The sequence below is a fragment of the Eimeria tenella genome, genomic scaffold (assembly GCF_000499545.2).
Source record: "Eimeria tenella Houghton genomic scaffold, Eth_scaff8, whole genome shotgun sequence".
Lineage (NCBI taxonomy): Eukaryota > Apicomplexa > Conoidasida > Eucoccidiorida > Eimeriidae > Eimeria > Eimeria tenella.
In genome coordinates, this window is record NW_013543455.1 from 399160 (window position 1) to 412169 (window position 13010).

At 49.7% G+C, this 13010-nt stretch overlaps 2 protein-coding genes across 2 annotated transcripts; one reads left to right on the plus strand and one right to left on the minus strand.

The window, feature by feature from the left end:
- Nucleotides 1-2094: 2094 nt before the first annotated feature.
- On the plus strand, nucleotides 2095-6626 carry ETH_00031485 (elongator complex protein 3, putative; the record flags this gene model as incomplete). Its single annotated transcript, XM_013378296.1, has 10 exons — nucleotides 2095-2972; nucleotides 3080-3166; nucleotides 3298-3364; nucleotides 3502-3681; nucleotides 3818-3964; nucleotides 4199-4371; nucleotides 4654-4753; nucleotides 4884-5163; nucleotides 5409-5519; nucleotides 5923-6626. 10 exons carry the CDS (start codon nucleotides 2095-2097, stop codon nucleotides 6624-6626), a joined length of 2727 nt encoding a protein of 908 aa, XP_013233750.1.
- Nucleotides 6627-8609: 1983 nt separating this feature from the next.
- Nucleotides 8610-10751, minus strand: ETH_00031490 (uncharacterized protein; the record flags this gene model as incomplete). The annotated part of the gene is made up of 2 exons (XM_013378297.1): nucleotides 8610-9314; nucleotides 9567-10751. 2 exons carry the CDS (start codon nucleotides 10749-10751, stop codon nucleotides 8610-8612), a joined length of 1890 nt encoding a protein of 629 aa, XP_013233751.1.
- Between the last annotated feature and the right edge of the window lie 2259 nt (nucleotides 10752-13010).

Consider the following 13010-nt stretch of genomic DNA (forward strand, 5'->3'; position numbering starts at 1 on the left):
CTTTAAAGATACACTTTGTTGTGTCATGCAGGGGATCTGCCACCTTCCGTTTGATTGCGGTGATTGAACACAACGGCAGCAGTTGTCAGTCGGGCCACTACGTGGCGTATGTCCGACGAAAGAGATTCATGCTCCCTGTCGGTCTTTCATCAACTGCTGGGGCAGCTTCCGGACGACCTGAGACCCCCAGGAGCTCGGCGTGTTCGCCGTCTGAACTTCTCAAGCGCATTGGCCTTCTGAGGAGCTTCACAAGCTTCGCCTGCCCCTCTTTGAGGCATCCTAACTGCCCGACCCTAGCTCATGCTTCAGGGTCACCTCCACGAGGGGTTGCGCATGAATCGCCGTTTAGACAGTTGAGATCAGTAATCTCCGAAGGAGACAAAGAAGACGGCACAGAGGTAAGTTTACCCGTTTTTGTAGGCAGCCGCACCTGCCGTATGCTCGCGGGCGCTTTTCGCTTGGGTCGGCATATATCGGCAACCCGTGTGTCGTCATCCCCTTGGCTTTCTGAGTTTCTTTGCCCTGCAGTGGTTTCGCTTCGATGATGGATTGGTTCTCCCCGTACCTGAAGGGGAAGTTCTTTCTGCAGAGGCCTACTGCCTCTTTTACAGCAGAATCAACAGTGCAGAAAGACAATGCAGTTCCGGCTCAGAACACAGGGACAGCCCGGCCAGTAAACTTAAGTTCCACTGAACAACCTCGTGGTCGTTCTGTTTTTAGGATCAGTTGCCGCGGTACTTTCCGCATTTGACGCGTAAAAGCCAGTGAAATCAGGGATGGGTTGACTTCTTCTGATTCATCTGGGGTTAGCAACGGCGCATTTAGGGACAAGGACGCGCTGCGTGTAGCGCTGTTTTTCGGTGCGTAAGACTGCGAACGTTTGTGTGCTTGTGAGCCCGAGTGATTGAGGTGACAGTCGGCTTTCCAGCTCCTAAATGCTGATTGCACACGAGTAGAACGCCGCTTTGCGCTTTGTTCTTTTGCCTCGCACTATTGCTACACTGTATGTATACGCACAGACGGAGAGCATATTTACTGTGGACATCCGCTGGCGCTGCGTACATTTGTACTTTCACTTTGTCTCTAAGTCATAGGCGCGGTAGCCCAGACGGGTGCTTGCGGCAATAGTTTCGTTGTGTATTAGTTGTGTCTGGGGGATTAACTTTGCCCGGATTTTGTCCTCCACTTAGTTGAAATCGCATGAGCCTTCAGAGGGCCGCGCGAAATATAGTCAAAACAACTAGTTGCAGTGCTTCTAGCATGCGCCTTGCCCTTATCAAGCGATGGAGTGGGCGGGAGCTGTCGTCTGTTGCGCTCTTGCGAGCAGTGCGGAGGGTCTCCGGAAGCTTCACTCCCAGCGTTAAAAGCAACATGCCCTTGACATTGGAAAAATGCCTAGACAACGACATTGCTGAAGCAGGGTGTAGAGTGATCAGTGGGCCCTCCCTGTTGAGGATCGGCGTAGACACAGTGAAAGTCGAGTTGGCAAACAGGAGCAAGAACTCCATGGAGAGGCAGTAGCACTGCCAGACGGTTTTGTATTATCGCCTGAAGGCGAACTGATGTAACATAAACATTATCATTATCAGCGCAGAATATGACGCCCCGTCACCAGTCTGTATGCACGACATAGTCTGACCCCACAAGCCTGCCAGTGGAGCGCTAGTACGCGGAAGCCCTAGTACGCGAAAGCCCGGAAGAGTGGCCGTCGCTTTATTTACACTCAATACGTCATGAATAAACTGAGCATACTTTTTATTTTCCTAATCGCGGAGAGAATGACGGGTCATTCATTACGTAGCTTCAGCAGTGTCTCTTCGTTTCCTATTCTCTGTGTTCTAGTGGAGCCATTGTAAGTCGGCCTGTAGCATTTGTAGCCCTCAGATATCTCATCCAAGTAGGAGTCTGTCTAGATGACGCATATTCCAATGCCTGATCGTTTGTAACGGGCTCTCCTCCCTGCCCGGAGCTCCCTATTGAGTTTTCCTGGGGAGCATAAGGAAGGCGTGTGGATACTTGATCACCAATCAGCAGCCGATATTCCCGACATAACTGCGTCGCATCAACGCCCTGAAGGCATTTTGCCTTAGACGAATGGAGGAAGGAGTAAACGCCGTCCTAGCGGCAATGATCACCTCCAGCGCACCCTCGGCGCATGAAGCAATGCCAACTAATCAAAATCTGAAGCCTCAAACGGCTCCTTCCGAGCCCGTTAACTTAGCAAATAAAAATGATGCTGTAGAGGAAGAGACCTTGCATTCGTGGTTCCCTGCCACGTGTCCAGGTTTCGAAGCCCGTTGTGGTGATGTGAAAAGACTCGTAAAGGAAGATCTGGAGGATCCCCACAGGAGGAAGCACCTGGAGTCATTCAGAAAGTGCATGCAAGAATGGGAAACATATGACCCAGGCGCGAAGAATGAAATGCAGGACGAGACTGCGAGCGCCCTTCTCGCGGATTTGCTTAAGATGAAGCCCAAAACAAGCGGAGAGTTCGATGCTGCTATGCAGTCCCTTAGAAAAAAGTACAAGGTTGCGCCAGCTAAATCGCAGCTGGTGACTGCGTACAATCGTTTCATTGCTGAAGAGGCCAATTGCGAACAATCCCAAGGGGACGCGTCTCTGGGTTTATGCAGCCAGGAAGAAAAGGAAATTGGGAGCCCTGCAAACCGTCTGCGCGATCCGATGCTAGAGAGCTTGATGCGAAGAAAAGCCGTGCGTACAAACAGCGGCGTTATTGTGATTACGGTACTGACGGCACCAGGGCGTTTTTCCTGCCCACAAGACTGCCACTACTGTCCAAATGAGCCGGGGCAACCGCGATCGTATCTATCAACTGAACCGGCAGTACTGCGAGCAAACCAAAACGGGTGGAGTCCCCTGAAACAGTTTAAAGACAGAGCAGAGACGCTAAGACGGAATGGCCATGTTGTTGACAAAATTGAAGTTCTTGTTCTTGGAGGCACGTGGAGCGGGTGAGGCCTCATCGCTGTCGCAACTAGGCTTAATTTGCGTAACAAAGGGCCTGCGTACTTAAATGCATGAACATGTGCCATGCAATGTATTTTTGCCGCAACCCTAGATATCCCCAAGACTACCAGGAAGAGTTCATCCGCGACGTGTACTACGCTGCCAATGTTTTCGGAGCACCAGAGCCAGTTCGGCAACCGTAAGCCGTTTTGTCCCGTTCTTTTGCACCATGCACGATTCACGCCTGTGTCAGCCAACTTGCAGTTGAGAAGGAATGAATTGTGCGGCGTTGTAAGGTGCGTGGCTGCTGTGCTTTTTTGGTGGATGCAGCCTCTCCTTAGAAGAGGAGCAGAGCCTAAATGAGACGGCAGACTGCCGTATTGTAGGACTAACTTTGGTGCGCTGCCGCCCACAGAGGTCCAGCAGTGCTCCTAAGGTCATGAGGCGCAGCTTCAGGGAGTTCTTGATTCCACTGTTATGCCGTGAAAAAACAGCTTCCATTGTCACTGATTGACTGACAGCTTGAGTGTGCAGGAAACTCGACCAGACTTTATTACACGCTACGAGTTGCGCCGGCTACGACGTTTTGGATGTACTCGTGTCCAGATTGGCGTGCAGCACGTGGATGATAATGTGCTGCAGTACATCAACAGAGGCTGCACGCGCCGGGACGCAATAAAGGCTATCCGAATGCTCAAGGATGCGGGATTCAAGGTGCTTGTTCCACGGCCCGCCCATAGAACCACGCCTTCGCACAGAGTCCACAAGCAGACACGAATAAGCCACTGTATGAAAGTGATTACTGAATTATTACTTGAGGCCTGCGGTGGCGGGCTTGCACCAATTACAGGTGGACGTTCATCTTATGCCAGATCTGCCGTCGAGTAACCCAGATTTAGACCGCCAAATGTTTCACTATGCACTCTGCTCCCCCGATCTCCAAGCAGACCAGTGGAAAATATACCCGTGTGAAGTGACGCCCTTTTCAACGATAGAGGTAAAATTGTTGTGTCAGCACACATTTTCCCGTTGAAGGCGGCAAGGCGGCATATCCTCATTGGTTTTCTGTCAGGCAGTTCAGCGAAGCGTTGAACAAGGCGCAGCAGGAGCGATTTCGCGCACAGTGGATTGCCTTCACATAACTGTGTGACTAGGGTTGTAAGACAATTAATAGATAATATAGCCACTACAGCGAATTGCTGTTGCTGTTCTGATTGTGCACTGGGTGCAGCAATGGTATAAGGAGGGGAAGTTTGTTCCATATGCAGATACAGACGGGGACACCTTATTATCCCTTATTTGTTCTGTCAAGGCAGCAGTACATCCATGGATTCGACTAAATAGAGTGGTGCGAGACATTCCAAACCAATCTATCATTGGAGGAAACAGCATCACAAATCTCCGGTAGGCTGGGACGTCCAGTGTATTGTTATTCCCCGTGGGCTTATGGCTTAACGCAGATGCATACAAAGTAATTGGTGGCATATATTTCGACATATGGACACAGTTTGTGCTCTAAGTGAGTTTGGAAACTTTGTTTTGAGGGGATACGCGCGTGTGGTCTGTTGTGCTTAGGCGCGCTTGTCTGTAGATATTCTGTGCTGTCATGTTGAGTGGCGCGTAATAAGCAGTCGCGTAGGTTGCGGCTTGCGAGAAGTTATTTGTCGCCAACCGTATGTGCTTCAGACAAGAGCTTTCTAGAGAGCTCCAACACCGCCACTTGCGTTGCAGATGCATTCGCTGCCGCGAAGTCAAGGACGCTCAGTTCGATTTGGGGTACGGCCCAGTCAGTGATCTCATCTTTATTGTCTTCATTAACATCAATAGGATAGGGAGTTACAGCGCACGGATAGGCCTGATCGAGGCGTTACTATGAAAGGTTGCACTTCGCTCTCCTGTGGCGTTTGGTACCTCAGCTGTACCTGTTAGACGAGCCCACTCTTGGCATTCATACATGCTCTTGCGGAGGCCTCACGCGCGTTTGCATTTTCATGACTGCCTGCAGCATCGCGGAGCTGTGCATTCGCCGCTACGAAACAAATGGAGGCGTGGAGTATTTCGTGTCTTTTGAGACACCCGATAGGAAAACAATATTTGGATTTCTCCGGCTAAGACTTCGTGCGCGGCGAAGCTCAAGAGACTGTCCCTTCAGCGTATTGAATGGCGCAGCACTGCTGCGAGAGTTGCACGTGTATGGTGAGCCCTTCTTCAACTGTTCCCCCCCGTTTCTGTGAAATTCATGGTGCTTTTCAGTTTTGCTGCCGTCTGGTAGTGTACTCCAGTGTCTTTGCGTGCTGTAGCTTCCCCTTGAGAACCTGTATACTGTTTGGCCGCTCCGCGCTCGACGTTTGATTTGTGTAATGCAGCCTGCCCTTGAGTCACCCCTAGTCTTGCCACTTCATGCAAGTTTACGAACGCCTATCTCTCGTATTTGTGTGCAGGGTGTTTAGTTCCGCACGGAGAAGCGAAGAGCAGCGGTGACTTAAGACCGCAGCACGCTGGATTTGGCAGGCGCTTGATACAAGCAGCAGAAATTTTGGCCTTGGCCAACGGTAAAAATAATCCCTGTCCATCTTACGCGTTATGCTTAGAAGAAATGGGAGGTTTACAGCATGCGTCGGCGTTCTGCATGCTAATCCACGTACAAGTAACATTTTGACGATGCGAGAATGCGCTCATACTTAAAGCTACATTTTTACTTGGCTGCTAAATCACAGAGGAAGATTGTTGACCCCCACTAATGAATAGTGAGGCGCCTGACACACGACGTGGGCGCAGCACTTAACTATGGCTGGTTAGCTTTTATCACTGAAGATAAAGTAGGCTCTTTACGGGATATAGGCAGTAGTGAGAGACACGGGAAAAGTGATTTATTTTGTGGGTGGACGTTTCTGTGGCCTTACAGCAACCACGATAATATTCCAGCGTAAGAAGATATTTGCTGCTACGATTCAGGGTACCACCGCATGGCTGTGATAGCGGGTATCGGCTCGCGGGAGTACTACCGCATGAGCGGCTATCAGGTGGACGATACATACATGATCAAAGACTTGACAGTTTCGGGTCTCCATGCAGGCCGGGAGGACTTGCTTGCGGATCGGCCCAAGCAGCTCTTGATTGAATGGCAGGACATGCAGCAAGCTGCTGCAACATTGCTGCTTCCGTTACCACCTAGGGAAGCAATACGAAAGGTTAAGGGTAGGCAAATGGAGCGTAAGAAGTTTCGAGCTAGCAGGAAACCGGCAGTGCAGCCAGAGGTGTCTTCGACGGCCGTTGCAACGACCTACCAGGAAACGAAAGAGAGAGCAACAGCGTTTCAGACAGAGTACACGACGACCGTTGAGGTTATTGATGTTACTTTGTTGTTGCAAAGTCTACAGAACAGCGAGCCAGTACAGTCTGGTTCCATCGAAACGCCTGCCGTGTTCGCTGACAGAGACACATTTGCGGAACACTGCGACATCTTTGCCGCATTGCAGCAGGCAGCGAAACCCAGTACAAGGAGCAATTCTTCATCTCCATTGTCTCCATTCTCGGCCGCTTTATTATCCATTAGGCAAGAAGCAACTGTAGCGATCAAGACACGCCTTTTTTTCGTCGCCACAGTCACGGGAGCGGTGGCTGCAGGGCTTCTATGGTTCGTGGCTAGAAGACATTAGTGGAGTTTTCAGTTGGCCGTCGACTGCGAAAGATCTGTTTTTTCGTCTTTCTTGACTTCCGTTTAGTTTACCGCTCTGTACACGCATGTGCACCAATAAGGCGTGAGCACCACACACGTAAACGCAACAAACGCCTGAGTTATGTGAATGAGTTATGTAAATTCCGTATACGACTTAAGGCGCATGTGCTGATGGGCTGGCACGTGGGAAGGACAGTGTCACAGGCGTCATTTTTCAATGCAGAGCACGACTTTGAACGAGGCAAAGCCTGTGAACGGCACCTGGAAACTTCGATGATATATTGCTGATGGGAAACAATAGATATCATGACACTGTGGGCGCCACGCCTCTGCTTGCAGAGTGAGATCAGTAAGAAGGCAAGTCGCAACTCCTGCCAAAGCACCGTCTTACATTTTTGATGAGGAAAGGAGCTGCCCTACGTCTTGCCACAGACCTTTTCACTAACAACTTTGCACAGTTTTAAGTGAAAGGCGGCACCGAAAGGCATCGCCATGAGTTTGTGGGCTCGTCGGTAAGTGAATGTACCACGGCGTGGCTTGAAGCGGCACTTCAATTCACACCTTGCTTTCGTTCTCGCACACAAACTTCCTAATTACTGAGTGGGGATCGGCATTCAACGGAGTTTTCTGTACGTTGTGAATTTGAGGTAGAGGGATAAGCTCCAGGCGTGGAGAGTAAGGCTTTACGCTATTTGCCGGGTTCCTGTTTCAAGTGCTCATTTGCCGTAAGGCCTCAACGGGTGGTGAGCACTGGGATGAGCCACGCTATCAGCAACAAGCTGTCTGTATTGCTTCAGGCAGTTTTACTGTCGGCAGTATCGGAAGGCAGATGATTCTATTTCACATTCCAGTCAAGAAGGAAGCGCTCAGTACTAGCGGAGCTAGGTCGCGGCTTACTAGCAGTAGCGCCCCTTTCAACTCAGATGCCAGATGCAAGAAGTACTTTGCACTGCATTTGCAAGAGATATCGCTTGTATCGTCGGGCAATTTGTTCGGTCCAGAGCAGTACTGCCGCTACTTCGCATAACGGAGCCTTCCCTAACCCGTATAGAAAGAAACGAATGGTGACAGCTTGTGGCTGTGGAAGTGGTCCATAGTATGACCTAGCTCGCTCAGGGAGGAGAGTGAGTCAGGGATCGCGCAAAGACTTGACCCCATTACGCGCTATCGGATAACTGGTTTGCAAACCAAGAGGTCACCCGAAACTTCACTGACACATGCGAAGGCATGCATTGCTGCTGGGTGACTCTCAACTTTGTGCGTGAGAAACAGCGCCGACATTCGTTTAGGTGCCAGGTCTTTGGACCTGGACAGCTGTATTCGCTACGTCGATTACCTCGAGAGACATCATAACTTACAGCTAGTGCTACGGGTAGCAGCTGCCAGTAATGCATGATAATCGTCGAATATACGTACAGGACTTCATTCCGTGCCGCAAGTGCCAATCTGACAATAAGCAAAATTTTACTAGTGAAGACCACACGAATAAAAATGTCCGGCCCACATAGCTCTATAAAAGGCTGACGAGCTGTTGCACAAGCAACAGTCAGTCCACCATAAAAATACCACTAATCTGCTTAATTTGCATAGACCTTTGCAGCTAATGAGTGTGCATAGTGCTAGTGATACGGGAAGTTAGGCTCAGGTGAACGCCTTCATGGTTTGGTTTGGGCTAAATGATATAATGCGCTGCTCCAGGAACGCCTATTTGTCTGCATTCTGCATCGACTGTATCGGCACGGATCCTCCGTTTCAACATATTACTGACATCATCAGTAATGCGGCTTTACCTGTGATTTTCAGCAGAAGAACGCACTGCTCTTGGCAGCCAAATCGTTACCTTTCAGCATGTATGAGAAAATGCGATTTGAACAATCCTTGTAGAACGCGAGGAACACCCTGCCTTTCCTCAGCGTTAAAACCTTGCGAAAACGTTCTTACAAGGAAATTAATACTGGGCCCATCACTGAGGACTTAAAAAAAGTTCATTATCTTTCCTCCACGGGTCCCATATACCCCTGGCGAATTCCGTGACAGTGTTGGGAGGGCAGAATATCCACTGCTTTATTTCCACTACCTCTTTTGCAGTTGGTCGTCTTCCTACGCTATATAATTGAAGCGCGGAAAGAAGCCGACGGATAAAGGGACATCGAAAAGGATTTTTAATCGCGTTTATCTGACCCTGCAAGGTTGGGAGATATGCCATCCTCCTCATTAGTTCTCGCCACCAACTTTCCATTCTCATTGCAGGACCCACGACTCTACAAATAGACCACAGTGCATCTGCTGCAAGAAACCGACGAGCCAGTTTTCCAGAGGCGCGTGATGCATTCAACACCACTATGTCACCTTTCAAGGATTTGTCAGCATAGGCCACAAGTTGTTCGGCAAGGCGTACAAGTATCTCTGTCTCCCTCTGAGATAGTTCTTTCTTGCGTAGCAAAACCCTTATAGGGCGAAGTTTCGCTGAAAATCCCCATGTTGGCTTTACTTTTTCAAAAGCATATTCCACGTTGAATGGCTCGACTTGCACCCCTGGCGAAACTACCGGAAGCTGGTAAAATGGATGATTCGCATAATTAGGCAAATCCTTGCCGTCTCTTTCTGCCTCTGGCGAGGAGTTGCTTAGCAGGGTGAGCAGAATGGAGTTCTGTGGCGAGAAAAGGTCCTGACGCAAAAAGCCAACAAACGAACAGATACTTTGTGGCTAAGACGAAAATAGGAAGTCACAATGACGCCCAAGAATCACGGAGCAAAGTGCATCCTTGGGCTCAACTCAGTCACCAGCAAGAAGGACATGACGAGACACGACGCCAGCAAATTTCAGGCAGAATCCTCTTCAGGCTCAACGCTAGATCAATTCTGAAACGTAGTTCAAAATCAAGACAGCAGCAGACGGAGAGTTGACAGCACTTCCTACCTGTGTCCGCTTTTCTTCTGTGGCTCCCGAGGGGGAAGTTTGAAGAGGATTGTCTTCCACAGGCGTGTGAGGAACAGATACCGACATGTTTTCAGACTGGACCTCTAAATGGGGAGAGGTTTCCTGTGGGTCCCACTCACCAGGTGACTCCAGCGCATTTGCAGAGTTTTCTCTGCAGTTCGTATCAGTAGCGCCTGCAGCATCCAAATGTTGCTGAGGCGAGGGCCATGGCGAAGAAATGCCACTACCACCGCTTCCTGCGGTAGACAGCTCTTTGGTCTGTGATTCAAAATATGTACTCACTGCATCTCCTGAGAGCACTGGTAGGTCCAAAGAAGCACGTAACCCCCCAAGTATCCACTGAAGTGTATAATTCTCTACAGGATCCGGATGCGGTCTTGAATTTGAGGTTGCACAAGGTTCTTCCGGACTCGCGGTGTAACCGTTGTTTGCTGGAGATTCTCCAGACTGCGCATACAATTGTGCGTAGCTTTGTAGAGCTTCTTCTGACAGGGAAGATAAAAATTCTGTATTATGACGCTCGGATGGGAGATCTGCATCGTCGTCTGAGTACGGGAGTCTTCTACTGCGAAACGAAGGCGAAGTCGGTGGAGCACCTGATGAGAACTGTATCAATGAGTCCAAGTTTCCTATAGGGTCCATCGACCATTCGGCAATTCTCTCTGTTGCTGACGGCTGCACCAATTTACCAGCTTCCATATCGATGTTTGCCGTTTCTTTCCCCTGCTCACTTGGTGGCTGCTCATTTGACGCAACGGCGCTCCCCTGAAGGGAAAGAAGAGGGCGATCCAAGATATCTAGCCCTACTGGCCTTAGCGCATCGTTAAATCGTTGGCATTGCTCCTCTCCCAATCTATTATTTGCGGAAGTCTTGTCTGTACTTCCGTCACCTGCAAGCCTGCGGATAGTCGTAGGTGAGCCGCGCTGTTGGTTTTTCTTCAGGTGGCAGAAGTACATCGTCATTACTAGGGCTAGAATCAAAAGACTGGCTATAAGTTTCGGGGCCCTCGTAGGGAACTTTTGGCATTGAACCGCTGCCGTTATAGACCAAGGAGACTCGTACACGGCCCTTTCGCCCCCAAATCGTGGCATGAATGCAGGGGAGGTCGTCAAATAAAGTGGTTCCGCCTCCCATTGAGTCAGCTCCAAGTCCACACTTGACATTGGCAAAATCACCAGATGCTCCTTCTGTAAGCTAGAAATCTTCAAACCTGCTAGTTATTGCACGTGGTCCGTCGGCTTCTGTGGGCAAAGAAGCCTGCATAGTGTGCGAGGAGACTAATTTGCAGCTCTCCCTAGAATTTTCTATGCGGGGCACACACTGTGAAGAACCCCGCAAATTAAGCCTTCAGCGCCCCGTTTCCGTATATTAAAAAAGTCAAAATTTCGAAAAATTGACTGACCGCCCTCTCGAAAATTTGGCTTCTGCTGGTAAGCCTGAATCCCAGTGCTTGAGCACCTGGGAGTCCTAGATCATGGTTCTGCCTTCAGTGATCACTCTGCCGAACCGCGAAACTGATTATTATGGGTGATCCTCATGCACTTCCGAAAAAAGTTCTATTTTTACGTTTTCGATTTATCGAAACTCAAAAAATCAAAGTAGGTAGTCGGGATGCTTCAGTATTCATAGAAGTCAAGCTCGAACGAGCTCATTCCAAGTGGTCCGACCAAGCCCCATCAAGTCGAACAAGGCCGCTCGCTGGATGGGTCAAGCCTCAATAGCGTGTCTCAGCAGACCTCGTGTCCCTCCTTTCAAAACGAATTCTTTTGTTCTCTCATGTTATAAACTGACTGTTGCAACCGGTACTAGCTTTCTTCCAAGGCCCTAATCTTGATATCTTGGCATTACCTTTTCTAGCGCATTCGCGAGAAATCAGTGGGACAAAATGTATCGAAGCTGAAAACTTATGGTGGTTATATAGGCTGGGAAGAGTGCTATCCCTCCAAAGTATTAGAGAGGCTGGTGCTCAGGCCAGCGGAGAGCTCTTCGTGCAGCTGAGAACTAGCCAGAGATTCCCGGGGTCAAACAGGTGCGATATACTCCGCAACTGTCTAAAAGACTGAATTGTCTTCAAAATACTGGCGGGCAGTGACGATGAGAGCTACAGATGTGGCCTAACATGCCCGGTGAGCCTCTCCCATTTGATATGGACTGCCAACGGCAAGGGGAGCCAGCACTGTGGGACACAAAAGGATCATTTTATGGCCGGCGTCAGCTTGACATTTACGTGGGAGGCAGGCACTGTCGCTCACCAAGAGCTCCCCTGTCTAAGCGAGAGCACCGCCAAACTGCTTCGTAAGCGGGATTAGTGTAAAATTTTCTAGATCTCGTTGATGCTCAAGGAAGCTGTTGAGCCCGTGGTTCCTCTGGGTACCCCGCTTCACCAGAGGCCGCCGCCACCCATATCATTCCTGTAGTTGAGCGGACTTGCCCGATACTGAATGACAGAACATTGTTCAACAGGACTCCAAAAATGGCTGAACGCTGTGTTCAACTAAGGAGCTGCGTGAGGCATCGTTACTGGCGTACCCTAAATATGACCACAGATTTCCAGGCTAATTTACAGACGGCAAATAGTTTTAAGAAGTGGATGGAGCCTCCGTAGCGATTCAGCTCCAAGTAAGGTGGTTAATGTGGGTGACGCGCCTGCACAGCTGAGCAATGCGCGCTCCAGAGTTCGCAGATTCACTGTGCCATAATCCAAGGAGAGGGGATCGCTTCCTACAGCTGCTCACCCTGATCTCAGATTTGTTGCCTGACACGAAACCTCTACTGGTAACCCTCAGCATTTCAAGTGGGTCAGCCTCTGCACACACTGCGTTGCAGCTTCAAGCTCTCCAGCCCTCGCTACGACTTAATGCATATCTGGACGCGTTAACGGCGACAAGTCGAGTCCTACAGAAAGCGATACTAAGCTCCAATCTGCAGCATCAACTATAAAATACAGAAGAATCGCAAGGGGCGTGTTTAACCCCCAAAAAGAAAGTTGGGCATTTATCGAGGAGCAGCAAGAGCAGCAAGACCACCAGGCAAATGAAGTCGGTAGCAGCCCCCAGCGAAGCACACTGGCTACAAATGACTCGTAGACCCAATGTCATCAAACACAAAGGAGACCTAATGCTCAGTAACCAAACAGGACACTGACCGTTCCGCATATAAGCCAGCGCTTTGGTCCATGCTGTCAAGCTGGTCAGCAAGCTCCTACAAGTGCTTGAAGAAGACAAACCATGGAGGTATCCGTGTAATGCGAGTGCCGCTTGCCTCTGAGTTTGTACATAGTCGTGAAAAAGTACAGCTCGATACCTCTGTGGATTGTCCTTTGTCGAGTAGCTGTGTAGTTCGAGTACTGCTTTTGTCAAGTGCCGGGTGACACATGCTGTTAGACCAGCAGCACTGCGGAGAGCCCTCTCATCTAATGGTAT